Source organism: Triticum dicoccoides, chromosome 5A, assembly GCF_002162155.2.
Source record: "Triticum dicoccoides isolate Atlit2015 ecotype Zavitan chromosome 5A, WEW_v2.0, whole genome shotgun sequence".
Taxonomy (NCBI): Eukaryota; Viridiplantae; Streptophyta; class Magnoliopsida; order Poales; family Poaceae; genus Triticum; species Triticum dicoccoides.
In genome coordinates this window covers 344,686,685-344,700,191 of record NC_041388.1, presented here as the reverse complement: position 1 = coordinate 344,700,191, position 13,507 = coordinate 344,686,685, and the positions used below count along the sequence as shown (strand labels likewise).

The window sequence follows — 13,507 nt, the reverse complement described above, 5'->3', positions numbered from 1 at the left end:
AGAGGGCCCGATGCGGCCCGGTTCGGCCCTGGGGCGGGCCGGATCTGGGCCCCGGGAGGATGGCGGCGAAGTGGGCGCAGAGGAGGTGAGGTGGCGGCTCGGGATAGGCTGGCGGCGGCGGTGGGGTGATGTGGCGCGACGGGATTCGTCGGAGCGAGGCGGCCGGCGGACGCGTCCGGCGCGGACGGACATGTCCGGCGGCACGAGGAAAGGGAAGGCTAGGGTTCATCCGCGAATTTTTGGAGGGATCACATATTTATAGGTAGAGGGAGCTAGGAGAGTCCAAATGAGGTGCGGTTTTCGGCCACGCGATCGTGATCGAACGCTCTAGATGATGGAGGAGGTTTAGGTTGGTTTTGGTCCATATTGAAAGGGTGTTGGGCTGCAACACACACGAGGCTTTTTCGGTCCCTCAGTTAACCGTTGGAGTATCAAACGAAGTCCAAATGGCACGAAACTTGACAGGCGGTCTACCGGTAGTAACACAAGGCCGCTTGGCAAGTCTCGGTCCAATCCGTAAATGTTTAATCCCCACACACGAGAGAAAGGTAGAAATGACCACCGGAGGAGAACGGAGCGCCGGAATGCAAAACGGACAATGGGGAAAATGCTCGGATGCATGAGACAAACCTGTATGCAAATAAAATGCACATGATGACATGATATGCAATGCATGACACACAAGCAATGGCAAGGCAACAACAGCGAATAACTGGAGGACACCTGGCACATCGGTCTCGGGGCGTTACATGGACAAGCCTCATGCATGGGACATGCCTTGTTGGTCAAATCCATTGCATGCCTACTTCAAGGCTCCGACGTTGTAGGCTAGGCCCCGGATGTTGCATGCGTGTGTTACTTACCATTGAGGTTTGGATGAAATTCACTACATGATACTACAATTGCTTCAGGCGGAATTTTCGCAACAAAGGTCTTGTTGGAGGAATACGGAGAAGAGGTTGTAGATGTTGTAGTTTTTGGAACAAGAGTCTTGTTGCAGGAATACATAGAAGTTTTTTTTCCAACAATGGTCTTGTTGCAGGAATGCATAGATGAGGCTGAAGATGTTGTTGCAATTTTTGCAACACGGATCTTGTTGCAGGAATCTAGGGAAGAGGCCGGAGATGTTCTTGCAATTTTTGCAACGATGGTCTTGTTGCGGGAATACGACAAAGGGAACAAGGATTACTTTCCCCCGCGTGCTGGCGGTAGCTGATTTTTTGCGGTGGTTGGGGGCGGCATCGTGCTGGGCGCAACTCTGTTGGGGACGGTGGACAGGGGAGTTTGTTTCAGCCGTTGTTGCGGAAATTAAAGAGGGGTCAGCCCGCGTGAGGTGGTTACATCGAACGGCTGTTAGCGCTCTGATCCAACGGTTGTCCAACCAGCGGATCATTATAACGCGTCCGCCGGCCGACGTGTAGCGCTGCCTCTAGAAAAAAAGAGTCTCCAAATTTCTTTTACAAAGTTTATCTGAGAGCCAATTTTGTTTGTCTAAAACTCCTTCAATATCATGTGTTCAAGAAATTTTGCGCTAGTGCACGGGAGCATATCATATGTATGCCAAATATGTTTTGAATTTAGATTGTTTTCTACCTTTTTCAACTTTAATGTTTATGGATATGGAAGAGTCGAGATGCCTTTAGGCACCAAAACGCCGCCCTCCTCGAGGTTCTCTTATTTTACAAATTAGCCCATCTCCCTCTTGTTGGCCCTCCATTCTATTCCTCCCGACCCCACGGGAGGTCGAACCCGGAACCCCACCCGACTCACTCGAGACCTTAAACCCTAGCAGCAGCAGCAGCGGAGGCTGCCGCGTCCCTCATCGCCGCCGATGTGGAACGGCGCGCCGCCGCCGCCGCCGCCGATGGCGGCCGCGCCTCCTCCTCCGGGCACGGTCGGCGCTGTTCCGGTCCCGCCCCCGCAGGCCGCCGCGCCGCCGCAGGCAGGCCAGCCGCTCACGCCGGCAGAGCTCGAGGCGCAGCTCGTGGAGAAGGCCCGCAAGTGGCACCAGCTCAACTCCAAGCGCTACGGCGACAAGCGCAAGTTCGGCTTCGTCGAGGCGCAGAAGGAGGACATGCCCCCCGAGCACGTGCGAAAAATCATCAGGTACAATGTCCAGACCCGCGCCGCCCTCGGATGTTTCAGGCGCCCTGTACTACTCGTCGCTAGATTTTGGGTCCCTCGTGGCTCATCTCGCGCTGCAATGCCTATGATCTTAGGTCGTCCCGTAGCCGCGTGTACATTTGAACTAGTGGCATGGCTGTGATAGCAGTCTCGACTGAAGTTAGTGATGGCGCGATCATATAGTTTGATGTTACGCGTGGGGTTTATGGTTATAACTGTGACTCGATAATGTTTAGGTTTGGATTTACCTGTGTTATTTTCTGCTCTGCATCATGTGTTTGTTGCTGATTTCTGCTTACGTTTTGTGGTCACTGGAATTAGGCATAAGATTGTTGTCTCTGACTCTCTACATCCTGGAAATTAGAATTCGTGATATTTTTATATTTTCATCCTCTAGTTATGGTGAACATTTTTAATTTGCTAGTTGCTTCAACTCTAAATTCCAGGAGTCAGGATGATAGATATGTTGATTAGTTATGGTTTTCTTTTTTCAGTCTGCTAGTTGCTATAGCTCTTGGTCTGTGAAGCTTTGTAGCTGGGTCTAGTTGGCTTTCATGTGATCATAAGTTGCAGGGATATTAACTAGAGGTTTCTGGTTGCTTCAGGCTGTGCCGTGTAGTTAATTCCCTCCACCCTGGTCAATCTATCTGTTCTGACTTCTGAGCATATTCTGAACAAATACATGGACACTCTTTCTGTTCTGAGCATATACATGGCCATTCTTTCTATGCTTAACACACACGCAACCAGAGATGCAAACCACGACCTGGAATGAGTTCACGATAACTTGAAGAATTGAGAGTTTGCACTTTGTCATATGTACAACACAATCAATTTCGAAGCCTTCTCGTGCCATAGATTGAAGATCTGCTTCTGTTTCAGTAATTTTATACATCTTTGTTTTGTTGAGCAGGGACCATGGGGACATGTCTTCGAAGAAGTACAGGCATGACAAGCGTATTTATCTTGGAGCACTCAAGTTTGTACCTCATGCCGTTTACAAACTACTGGAGAATATGCCGATGCCCTGGGAACAGGTACATCCTTTCGTTGTGTATTATATGAACATTAGTGTCTTGTTGTTGCCAAGATTACCTGTTCCATGGCCATATAATAATAGACTCTTGTTTTCAGGTTCGGGATGTTAAGATCTTGTACCATATCACTGGTGCCATAACCTTCGTAAATGAGATCCCGTGGGTAGTTGAGCCCATTTACCTGGCGCAGGTGATGATCTAGATTCATTCTTCTTCCATGTTCAACACTCCATTCTTTCTATTTTATATTTATCTTTCACCCTGTTACTTGCTAAAAATGTATCTCTTATAATGCGCTTTCCCCAGTGGGGCTCAATGTGGATCATGATGCGAAGGGAGAAGAGAGATAGGCGGCATTTCAAAAGAATGCGCTTTCCTCCATTTGATGATGAGGAACCTCCACTGGATTATGCTGATAATTTGTTGGATGTTGAACCATTGGAGGCTATACAATTGGAGTTGGACCCAGAGGAAGATGGAGCTGTGTATAAATGGTTTTATGATCACAAGCCTCTGGTGAAGACTAAGCTTATAAATGGTCCCAGTTACAGAAAATGGCATCTATCCCTTCCCATCATGGCAACACTCTATCGCCTGGCTGGTCAACTTTTGTCAGACTTGATTGACTGGAATTATTTCTATTTGTTTGACATGGAGTCTTTCTTTACTGCCAAAGCACTTAACATGTGTATCCCAGGTAATCATATTTGTCTTTTCTTTTCTAAGCCATGTTTGATGCATCAAGCTAAAAAATACTGCCACGGCAAGTCGACTAGCATAGTTGTAGCTTTTGGTTGCTGGTTAAATCAAAATTTCTCCCACTTGGTATCTAACTATTGGCAAGGCTTTGTGAAAACATAAGCAACCAGAATTTGTATTTCCTGCAAATGTATTTTCTTATGCTTTATCAAAACAGGAAAACATTTTCTTCTACATTGCAGGTTTTCTTATCATGCACTGATGTTAATTTTTCATTCTCATCAGGAGGTCCAAAATTTGAGCCACTCTACCGTGATATGGAGAAAGGGGATGAGGACTGGAATGAGTTTAATGATATCAACAAACTCATCATCCGTCAACCACTTCGGACTGAATACAGAATTGCGTTCCCACACTTGTACAATAACAGGCCAAGGAAAGTGAGACTTTGCATATATCATACTCCTATGATAATGTATATCAAGACAGAGGATCCAGATTTACCTGCATTTTACTATGATCCTCTGATAAATCCAATCACTTCAACCAGCAAGATTGATCACCGGGAGAAGAAAGCAAGTGAAGATGAAGATGAAGACGACTTTAGTCTTCCCGATGGAGTGGACCCTCTTTTGAAAGAAACTCCACTCTACACTGATACGACAGCTGCCGGCATTTCATTACTCTTTGCCCCAAAGCCTTTTAACATGAGATCTGGTAGAACACGCCGTGCTGAGGACATTCCTCTTGTATCTGAGTGGTTCAAAGAGCACTGGTGAGTACTGCAGTGAGTTTAACACTGTCTTCACATAGTTTCCTCTATAGTATATTTTTTGCTCATGATTCCGTCGATATCTGTTTTGCAGCCCACCAGCATATCCAGTTAAAGTCCGGGTGAGCTACCAGAAGCTGCTGAAGTGCTATGTGCTCAATGAGCTACACCATAGGCCGCCTAAAGCACAGAAGAAGAAACATCTGTTCCGTTCTCTGCAAGCAACAAAGTTCTTTCAAACTACAGAGCTTGACTGGGCAGAAGCTGGGTTGCAAGTTTGCAAGCAGGGCTACAACATGCTAAACTTGTTGATTCACAGGAAGAATCTTAACTATCTTCATTTAGACTACAATTTCAACTTGAAGCCTGTGAAGACTCTCACAACAAAGGAGAGAAAGAAATCTCGTTTTGGAAATGCATTCCACTTGTGCCGTGAGATTTTGCGACTTACTAAGCTAGTTGTTGATGCAAACATCCAATTTCGCTTGGGAAATGTTGATGCCTTTCAGTTGGCCGATGGTTTGCAATACATATTCTCCCATGTTGGTCAGTTGACTGGTATGTACAGATACAAGTATCGTCTGATGCGGCAAATTAGGATGTGCAAAGATCTGAAGCACTTGATATATTATCGTTTCAACACTGGTCCTGTTGGAAAAGGACCTGGCTGTGGATTTTGGGCTCCAATGTGGAGAGTGTGGCTGTTTTTCCTTCGTGGTATTGTACCCTTGCTTGAAAGGTGGTTAGGTAATTTACTGGCCAGGCAGTTTGAAGGTCGCCATTCAAAAGGAGTTGCTAAAACAGTAACCAAGCAACGTGTTGAGTCACACTTTGACCTGGAGCTTCGAGCTGCAGTTATGCATGATGTCCTTGATGCCATGCCAGAGGGCATCAAGCAAAACAAGGCCCGGACTATACTACAGCATCTTAGTGAGGCATGGCGCTGCTGGAAGGCAAACATCCCCTGGAAGGTCCCTGGCCTGCCGGTTCCTATTGAAAATATGATACTTCGTTATGTGAAGTCCAAGGCTGATTGGTGGACAAATGTCGCTCACTACAACCGTGAGCGTATCCGGCGTGGTGCTACAGTTGACAAGACCGTCTGCCGCAAAAATCTTGGAAGGTTAACACGTCTGTGGCTGAAGGCAGAACAAGAGAGGCAGCACAATTACTTGAAAGATGGGCCGTATGTGACACCTGAAGAGGCAGTTGCTATTTATACAACCACAGTTCATTGGCTCGAATCAAGAAAGTTCTCACCGATTCCTTTTCCTCCACTTTCATACAAGCATGATACCAAACTTCTTATACTGGCACTGGAAAGACTAAAAGAGTCTTATAGTGTGGCAGTAAGGTTAAATCAACTGCAAAGAGAGGAACTGGGTTTAATTGAACAAGCATATGATAACCCGCATGAAGCTTTGTCTAGGATAAAACGGCATCTTCTTACTCAGCGTGCTTTTAAGGAAGTTGGCATTGAGTTTATGGATCTGTATAGCTACTTGATCCCGGTATATGAAATTGAGCCTCTTGAGAAAATTACTGATGCATACCTTGACCAATACTTGTGGTATGAGGGGGACAAGCGCCACCTCTTCCCAAACTGGGTAAAGCCTGCTGATTCAGAGCCACCTCCTCTACTTGTTTACAAATGGTGCCAAGGTATAAACAATTTGCAGGACATATGGGACACGAGCGATGGGCAGTGTGTTGTGATGCTGCAGACAAAATTTGAGAAGTTCTTTGAAAAAATTGATCTGACTCTGTTGAACAGGCTTCTACGGTTGGTCCTGGACCATAACATTGCTGACTATGTCACTGCAAAGAACAATGTTGTGTTGTCTTATAAGGATATGAGTCACACAAATTCTTATGGTCTTATTCGAGGTCTTCAGTTTGCATCTTTTGTTGTGCAATACTATGGGCTGGTGCTGGATCTCCTGCTTCTTGGTTTAACTCGAGCTAGTGAGATTGCAGGGCCACCACAAATGCCAAATGAGTTCCTTACATATACTGACACAAAAGTTGAGACAAGGCATCCCATCAGGCTCTATTCTCGATATATTGACAAGGTGCATATAATGTTCCGATTCACTCATGAAGAAGCAAGGGATTTAATTCAGCGTTACTTGACAGAGCATCCTGATCCTAACAATGAGAACATGGTCGGTTACAATAACAAGAAATGTTGGCCTAGGGATGCAAGAATGAGGCTCATGAAGCATGATGTAAATCTTGGAAGAAGTGTATTTTGGGATATGAAGAACCGCCTCCCAAGGAGCATTACTACATTAGAATGGGAGAATGGCTTCGTTTCTGTGTACAGCAAGGATAACCCAAACCTGCTCTTTAGCATGTCTGAGTTCGAGGTCCGTATTCTGCCAAAGATACGTATGACTCAAGAGGCATTCAGCAACACAAAAGATGGTGTATGGAATTTACAGAATGAGCAGACAAAGGAGAGGACAGCCATTGCATTTTTGAGGGTTGATGATGAACACATGAAAGTGTTTGAGAACCGTGTCAGGCAAATCCTTATGTCATCAGGGTCAACAACATTTACCAAGATAGTTAACAAGTGGAACACTGCTCTCATTGGCCTCATGACATATTTCCGTGAAGCCACTGTTCATACGCAGGAACTATTGGATCTGCTTGTAAAATGTGAAAACAAGATCCAGACTCGTATAAAGATTGGCCTGAACTCAAAGATGCCTAGCAGGTTTCCACCAGTTATCTTTTATACACCGAAGGAAATTGGAGGTCTGGGCATGTTGTCAATGGGTCACATTTTGATACCACAGAGTGATCTCAGGTATAGCAAACAGACAGATGTTGGTGTGACGCATTTTCGAAGTGGTATGAGTCATGAAGAGGACCAGCTTATCCCTAACTTGTATCGCTACATCCAACCATGGGAGAGTGAGTTCATTGATTCACAGCGCGTGTGGGCTGAATATGCTTTGAAGAGGCAGGAAGCACAATCACAGAACAGACGCTTAACACTCGAGGATCTGGAAGATTCCTGGGATAGAGGTATACCTCGTATCAACACACTTTTCCAAAAAGACCGCCACACTTTGGCATATGACAAAGGATGGAGGGTCAGAACAGACTTCAAGCAGTATCAAGTGCTGAAACAAAACCCATTCTGGTGGACACATCAGCGGCATGATGGAAAGCTATGGAACTTAAACAACTACAGAACTGACGTCATCCAAGCACTCGGAGGTGTGGAAGGTATCCTGGAACATACCTTATTTAAAGGAACATATTTCCCTACCTGGGAGGGTCTGTTCTGGGAGAAGGCTTCAGGTTTTGAGGAATCAATGAAGTACAAAAAACTGACAAATGCGCAGCGTTCTGGGCTTAACCAGATCCCCAATAGAAGATTTACCCTTTGGTGGTCACCAACCATTAATCGTGCAAATGTATATGTTGGTTTCCAGGTTCAGCTAGATCTGACAGGGATATTCATGCATGGTAAAATTCCGACCCTGAAAATCTCTCTGATCCAGATTTTCCGTGCACATCTTTGGCAGAAGGTCCATGAAAGTGTTGTTATGGATCTTTGCCAAGTTCTGGATCAGGAGTTGGATGCGTTGGAGATTGAGACAGTACAGAAAGAAACAATACATCCCAGGAAGAGTTACAAGATGAACAGTTCCTGTGCAGATGTCCTCCTTTTTGCTGCACACAGGTGGCAGATGTCTAAACCAAGCTTAGTTTCTGAGTCAAAGGATGTCTTCGATCAGAAAGCAAGTAACAAGTATTGGATTGATGTGCAATTACGATGGGGAGACTACGACTCACATGACATAGAACGTTACACAAGGGCTAAATTTATGGATTATACAACAGATAATATGTCCATCTACCCTTCTCCGACTGGTATGATTTTGAGTATCCATGAACTGCCAGTTTCTTGCCTAGCATGAATCGTCTGTAGTTAATGTTGATTAATATTTATTACAGGGGTGATGATTGGACTCGATCTAGCATATAATCTGCACTCTGCTTTCGGTAACTGGTTCCCTGGGTCAAAGCCTCTCCTCCAGCAAGCAATGAACAAGATCATGAAGGTAATAATCATGTTAACTGTAACAAATATAGCTGCTGTTGGCATATCTCTCTTGTGGTAGATGTCTTATATATATGCCGTGCTTTTTTTACAGTCAAATCCTGCCCTGTATGTGCTGAGGGAGCGAATAAGGAAGGGTCTCCAGTTGTATTCATCTGAACCCACTGAGCCATATCTGTCTTCACAGAATTATGGAGAGATATTCAGCAACCAAATCATATGGTTTGTGGATGACACAAATGTCTATCGTGTTACCATTCACAAAACCTTTGAAGGTAACCTGACCACCAAACCAATAAATGGTGCAATCTTTATTTTCAATCCAAGGACTGGTCAACTATTTCTTAAGGTTTGTTATTTTTCTTTTGCTTTTAATTCTAGTTTTGCTGTAGTAATGGCATAACTGTGCCATATCACAATCTGGAAGACTTATATGAAAATGGATTATAATCTGCAGGTCATCCACACAAGTGTATGGGCAGGACAAAAGCGTCTAGGGCAGCTGGCCAAGTGGAAAACAGCTGAGGAGGTTGCTGCCTTAGTTCGATCTCTTCCTGTGGAAGAGCAGCCAAAGCAAATTATTGTGACAAGGAAGGGTATGTTGGATCCGTTGGAAGTCCATCTGCTTGACTTCCCTAATATTGTTATTAAGGGTAGTGAGTTGCAGCTGCCATTCCAAGCTTGCTTGAAGATTGAGAAATTCGGTGATCTTATTCTCAAGGCTACAGAGCCTCAGATGGTTCTTTATAACATATACGATGATTGGCTGAAAAGTATCTCATCCTACACTGCATTCTCTCGTCTTGTGCTTATATTGCGAGCACTACATGTCAATAATGAGAAGGCTAAGATGTTACTGAAGCCTGACAAGACAATTGTTACGGAACCACATCATATCTGGCCAAGTTTGACTGATGAGCAGTGGCTCAAGGTCGAATGTGCGCTCAGGGATCTCATTCTTTCCGATTATGCAAAGAAAAACAACGTTAATACTTCTGCACTTACACAATCTGAGATTCGTGATATAATACTTGGTGCTGAAATAGCCCCACCATCACAGCAGAGGCAACAGATAGCTGAGATTGAGAAACAGGTAAAAAATTGTAATAGGCTTTGTTTCTAGTTTATATGCATAGCTAATCATGTCAGTTTTCTCACATGTATTTACTTGAATTTGCAGTCCCGAGAGACACCTCAGTCAAATGCAGTTACAACAAGGACAACTAATGTGCATGGCGATGAACTCATTATCACGACAACCAGTCCGTACGAGCAAGCAGCATTTGCATCGAAAACAGACTGGCGTGTCAGGGCCATCTCTGCTACAAACTTATATCTCCGTGTCAACCACATTTATGTTAACTCAGATGATATAAAGGTCAGTACAGCAACCTCTCTCTCCTCGATTTACCCATAGAATTCCCAACTAATGACTGCTGAATGCTTACTGACCGTGTGTATTCTGTGTACAGGAGACTGGCTATACTTACATCATGCCCAAGAATATATTGAAGAAGTTCATATGCATAGCAGATCTACGGACACAGGTTGCAGGTTTCCTGTATGGACTGAGTCCACAGGATAATCCCCAAGTCAAGGAGATTAGATGCATATCCATTCCCCCACAGCATGGAACTCACCAGATGGTGACTCTCCCAGCGAATCTACCAGAGCATGAGTTCCTTGCAGACTTGGAGCCATTGGGATGGATGCATACCCAGCCGAATGAAGCTCCCCAGCTATCGCCTCAGGTTTGTTGCCTACAATTTCTACCTTGAAATCCAACTGTATGATTCTTATCTGGAATGGAATAGCTGAATATCAGATATGTTGTGTCCACTGTCTCTCTATCTATGGAATCTCATCCGTCATCCATATAAGAACAATAAGAACTTAAATTCTCCTCTGACACAAAATACGATACAAAATTTGTTTACATACAACATAAAATTTAACCTTCTGTACCCATTTTGCACAATACATACACATGTACTCCCTCCGTTCCAAATTACTTGTCGTAGGTATGGATGTATCTAGATGTATTTTAGTTCTAGATACATCCATTTCTGCGACGAGTAATTTGGAACGGAGGGAGTACTAGGCTGAGACCCTACACATTGCTGCAGGATATTTGGTTACAACTTTAGATGTGAATTAGACTGAAGAGAATAATCATTTTTGCCAAAAATTTCGTGCACACTAACTTGTTCTTCCCAACAAAGTAGGTTCAAGAAAATTACATTGCTATCTATTCTGGTGACCACCGATAGCCTTATTTATGGATATATCCTGAAAGAAACAACTTCACCAAAATTACATTGCTATGCAATTAATTAATAACACAACTTAAATAAACAGTAGTATTATGCAATTAACACACAACTTAAAGAAAGAGAAGTAGTTCCATATGATCTACGGCATCAACAGATTCAAACACAAACGTAACTAAATGGTTATTCATCTGTATCTTATCTTCGAGAAAAGGGGCTCCTCCGTGGCACAGGGATGTGAGTGGACAGACGCAGGCCAAACTCGTTTGGCTGGAGCAGCAAATGGATGTACCTAGAATAGGATGAATTAGCTAAGGGGCAATTTAAATCTTGAAGTTGTGCATATAAGTATAGAGCCAACACTACGCATTCATAATTTAATTGATTTAGCTAGTACATATACCTCATCTAGCAAGGTCATCTAGGGTCAATCATGCATTACATCGGTGAGTGGATGGACAGATGGACTTCTTCATAGGCTACCAAAGCAATATGTTGGGGACTAATCAATGGGAAGTGTACCAAGTGGATGGATTTAGATTAATTAGTGGGAGTGGTAAACTGAAATGGTGTTGGGGGCCAGCTGCTTAAAAAAGGGATGTACATATTTTGTTAAACATGCAACCAGATGGCTAGAATTTACGGGTGATTTGGAACACTATTATAGCAGCAAAATAGCTTTCTTTCACATTTTATAATAGTGAGTTTGTTATTCTCCGCGAAAGTTTCAGTCCTAAATTGTTGGTTCTGTTGTTGGCACATTCAATAGTATATTCCTTTTTTGCGTGTGATCCAGTCTCTCACTACTGAACTGTATTCTGTTGTTTCTTGCACATTCTTTAATGGAGAGCCTCTTTAGCGCATGATCCAGAGTCTCAAATACTGAACTGTTCGTTCTGTTGTGCCTTGCAGGACTTGACATCGCATGCTAAGATTTTGGAGAACAACAAGCAGTGGGATGGTGAGAAGTGCATCATTTTGACATGCAGCTTCACCCCAGGATCGTGCTCACTGACCGCATACAAATTGACACCAAGCGGTTATGAGTGGGGCCGTAGCAACAAGGACAATGGGAGCAACCCACATGGTTATCTCCCAACTCACTACGAGAAGGTCCAGATGCTTCTCAGTGACCGCTTCCTCGGGTTCTACATGGTACATACTCATCTTAGCAAGCCCATATTCTGTAGCAATTGTTCTACGGAACCAGCCACCTTTGAAATTTGAAATATTATTCACTACACTTTTGTCTCCACCAGGTTCCAGACAACGCGCCCTGGAACTACAACTTCATGGGAGTCAAGCACGACCCATTGATGAAGTACAGCATGAAGCTGGGGACGCCCCGAGACTTCTACCATGAGGACCACAGGCCGACACACTTCCTGGAGTTCAGCAATATCGAGGAGGGCGAGGTTGCTGAGGGGGACAGGGAGGACACCTTCTCGTAGGCACCGTAGCAGGCCTTGCGCCGAATTTTGTTAGCACATCGAAATTAGCTATTAACTCTGCGCAGTTTTGAAATAGAGACATTTGTAACCTGCAAACTTTTGACTTGATATGTGGTAGTATGATGTTTGTCTGCCCCTTGAGATGCTATAACTTATGTTGTAAGCCTGCTCTTCAAGCTGGGTAATGTACAGTGTACACGCATCATAACAGACTAACAGTGAATATTTTGCTTAGTGGCTCATGTACTTCACTCCGAATGATATCTCCTAAAAACACTGCTAAACTCTTAAATTTCGGTATATGAAGGCGAAATGCTGTACGTAATTATTCATTATCGTTACTGTGGCTCATGAGCAAATGATGACGTCTGATTAGAGGAGGTAAGCTGCCATATTAGCCATTGGTAGAGGAACTGATCATTGCATCATACTTCCATACGCCACACATTGAATCGCTGGGACTACCGTTTGTATAAAGGCGGGAAATTTCGTATAAAGAAATACAGAGTTCATACAAAGTGAAAAACTACTACCTTGTCTTGCTGTTTGGAGTTTGAGCTTAATATGACCGTATCACCAATAGATATTGGCAAGCCCATGATCACAACTTCTGGCTGCACACCAACATTTTGGCTAGCTCAGCCCAACCTTTGTCCGCCCGTGCAAAAACATCGGGAAACCAAATCCTCTCCATTATTTTCTCTTCTGGAACTGAATCAGGTAATCATACAATCTTGCAGGGAAGGATCTGGTGCCATCAAAAATCAGTCTACCATCATCCTCTTTCTCCTTTATGGCCAACCAGAGCACGCCGACCTTCGCCGATCAGCATTCCGACGACGCACCGGCGACGTGGATGCGGCGCAAGTCATTTTTCACCGGGCGCTCGGTGGTAGTCCCTCTCAGCAAGCTACTCTACCTACCTAGATCGGCATGCTATGTCGCCACAGCGCGGCCTCCCTCCTGAAAAGGCAAGATTTCAGCAAGATCACGATCCAGAATGCTGCTCGCCTACCCAGGTTGATCTCGCCCGTTCTCCTCCCCGGGGAGCCCTTTCGGAAAGCGGTAAAGCT

The 13,507-nt window shown here is 44.4% G+C and overlaps 1 protein-coding gene across 1 annotated transcript; it reads left to right on the top strand.

Moving 5' to 3' along the window:
* Positions 1 to 1,832: 1,832 nt before the first annotated feature.
* LOC119301424 (pre-mRNA-processing-splicing factor 8A-like) lies at positions 1,833 to 12,692 on the top strand. Its single transcript, XM_037578386.1, has 13 exons — positions 1,833 to 2,106; positions 3,038 to 3,161; positions 3,259 to 3,351; positions 3,468 to 3,858; positions 4,146 to 4,635; positions 4,727 to 8,523; positions 8,608 to 8,714; positions 8,808 to 9,062; positions 9,171 to 9,806; positions 9,894 to 10,091; positions 10,186 to 10,464; positions 11,896 to 12,138; positions 12,243 to 12,692. The coding sequence occupies exons 1-13, from the start codon at positions 1,865 to 1,867 to the stop codon at positions 12,432 to 12,434; spliced, it is 7,047 nt and encodes a 2,348-aa protein (XP_037434283.1). The 5' UTR covers positions 1,833 to 1,864; the 3' UTR covers positions 12,435 to 12,692.
* The last annotated feature ends 815 nt before the right edge of the window (positions 12,693 to 13,507 follow it).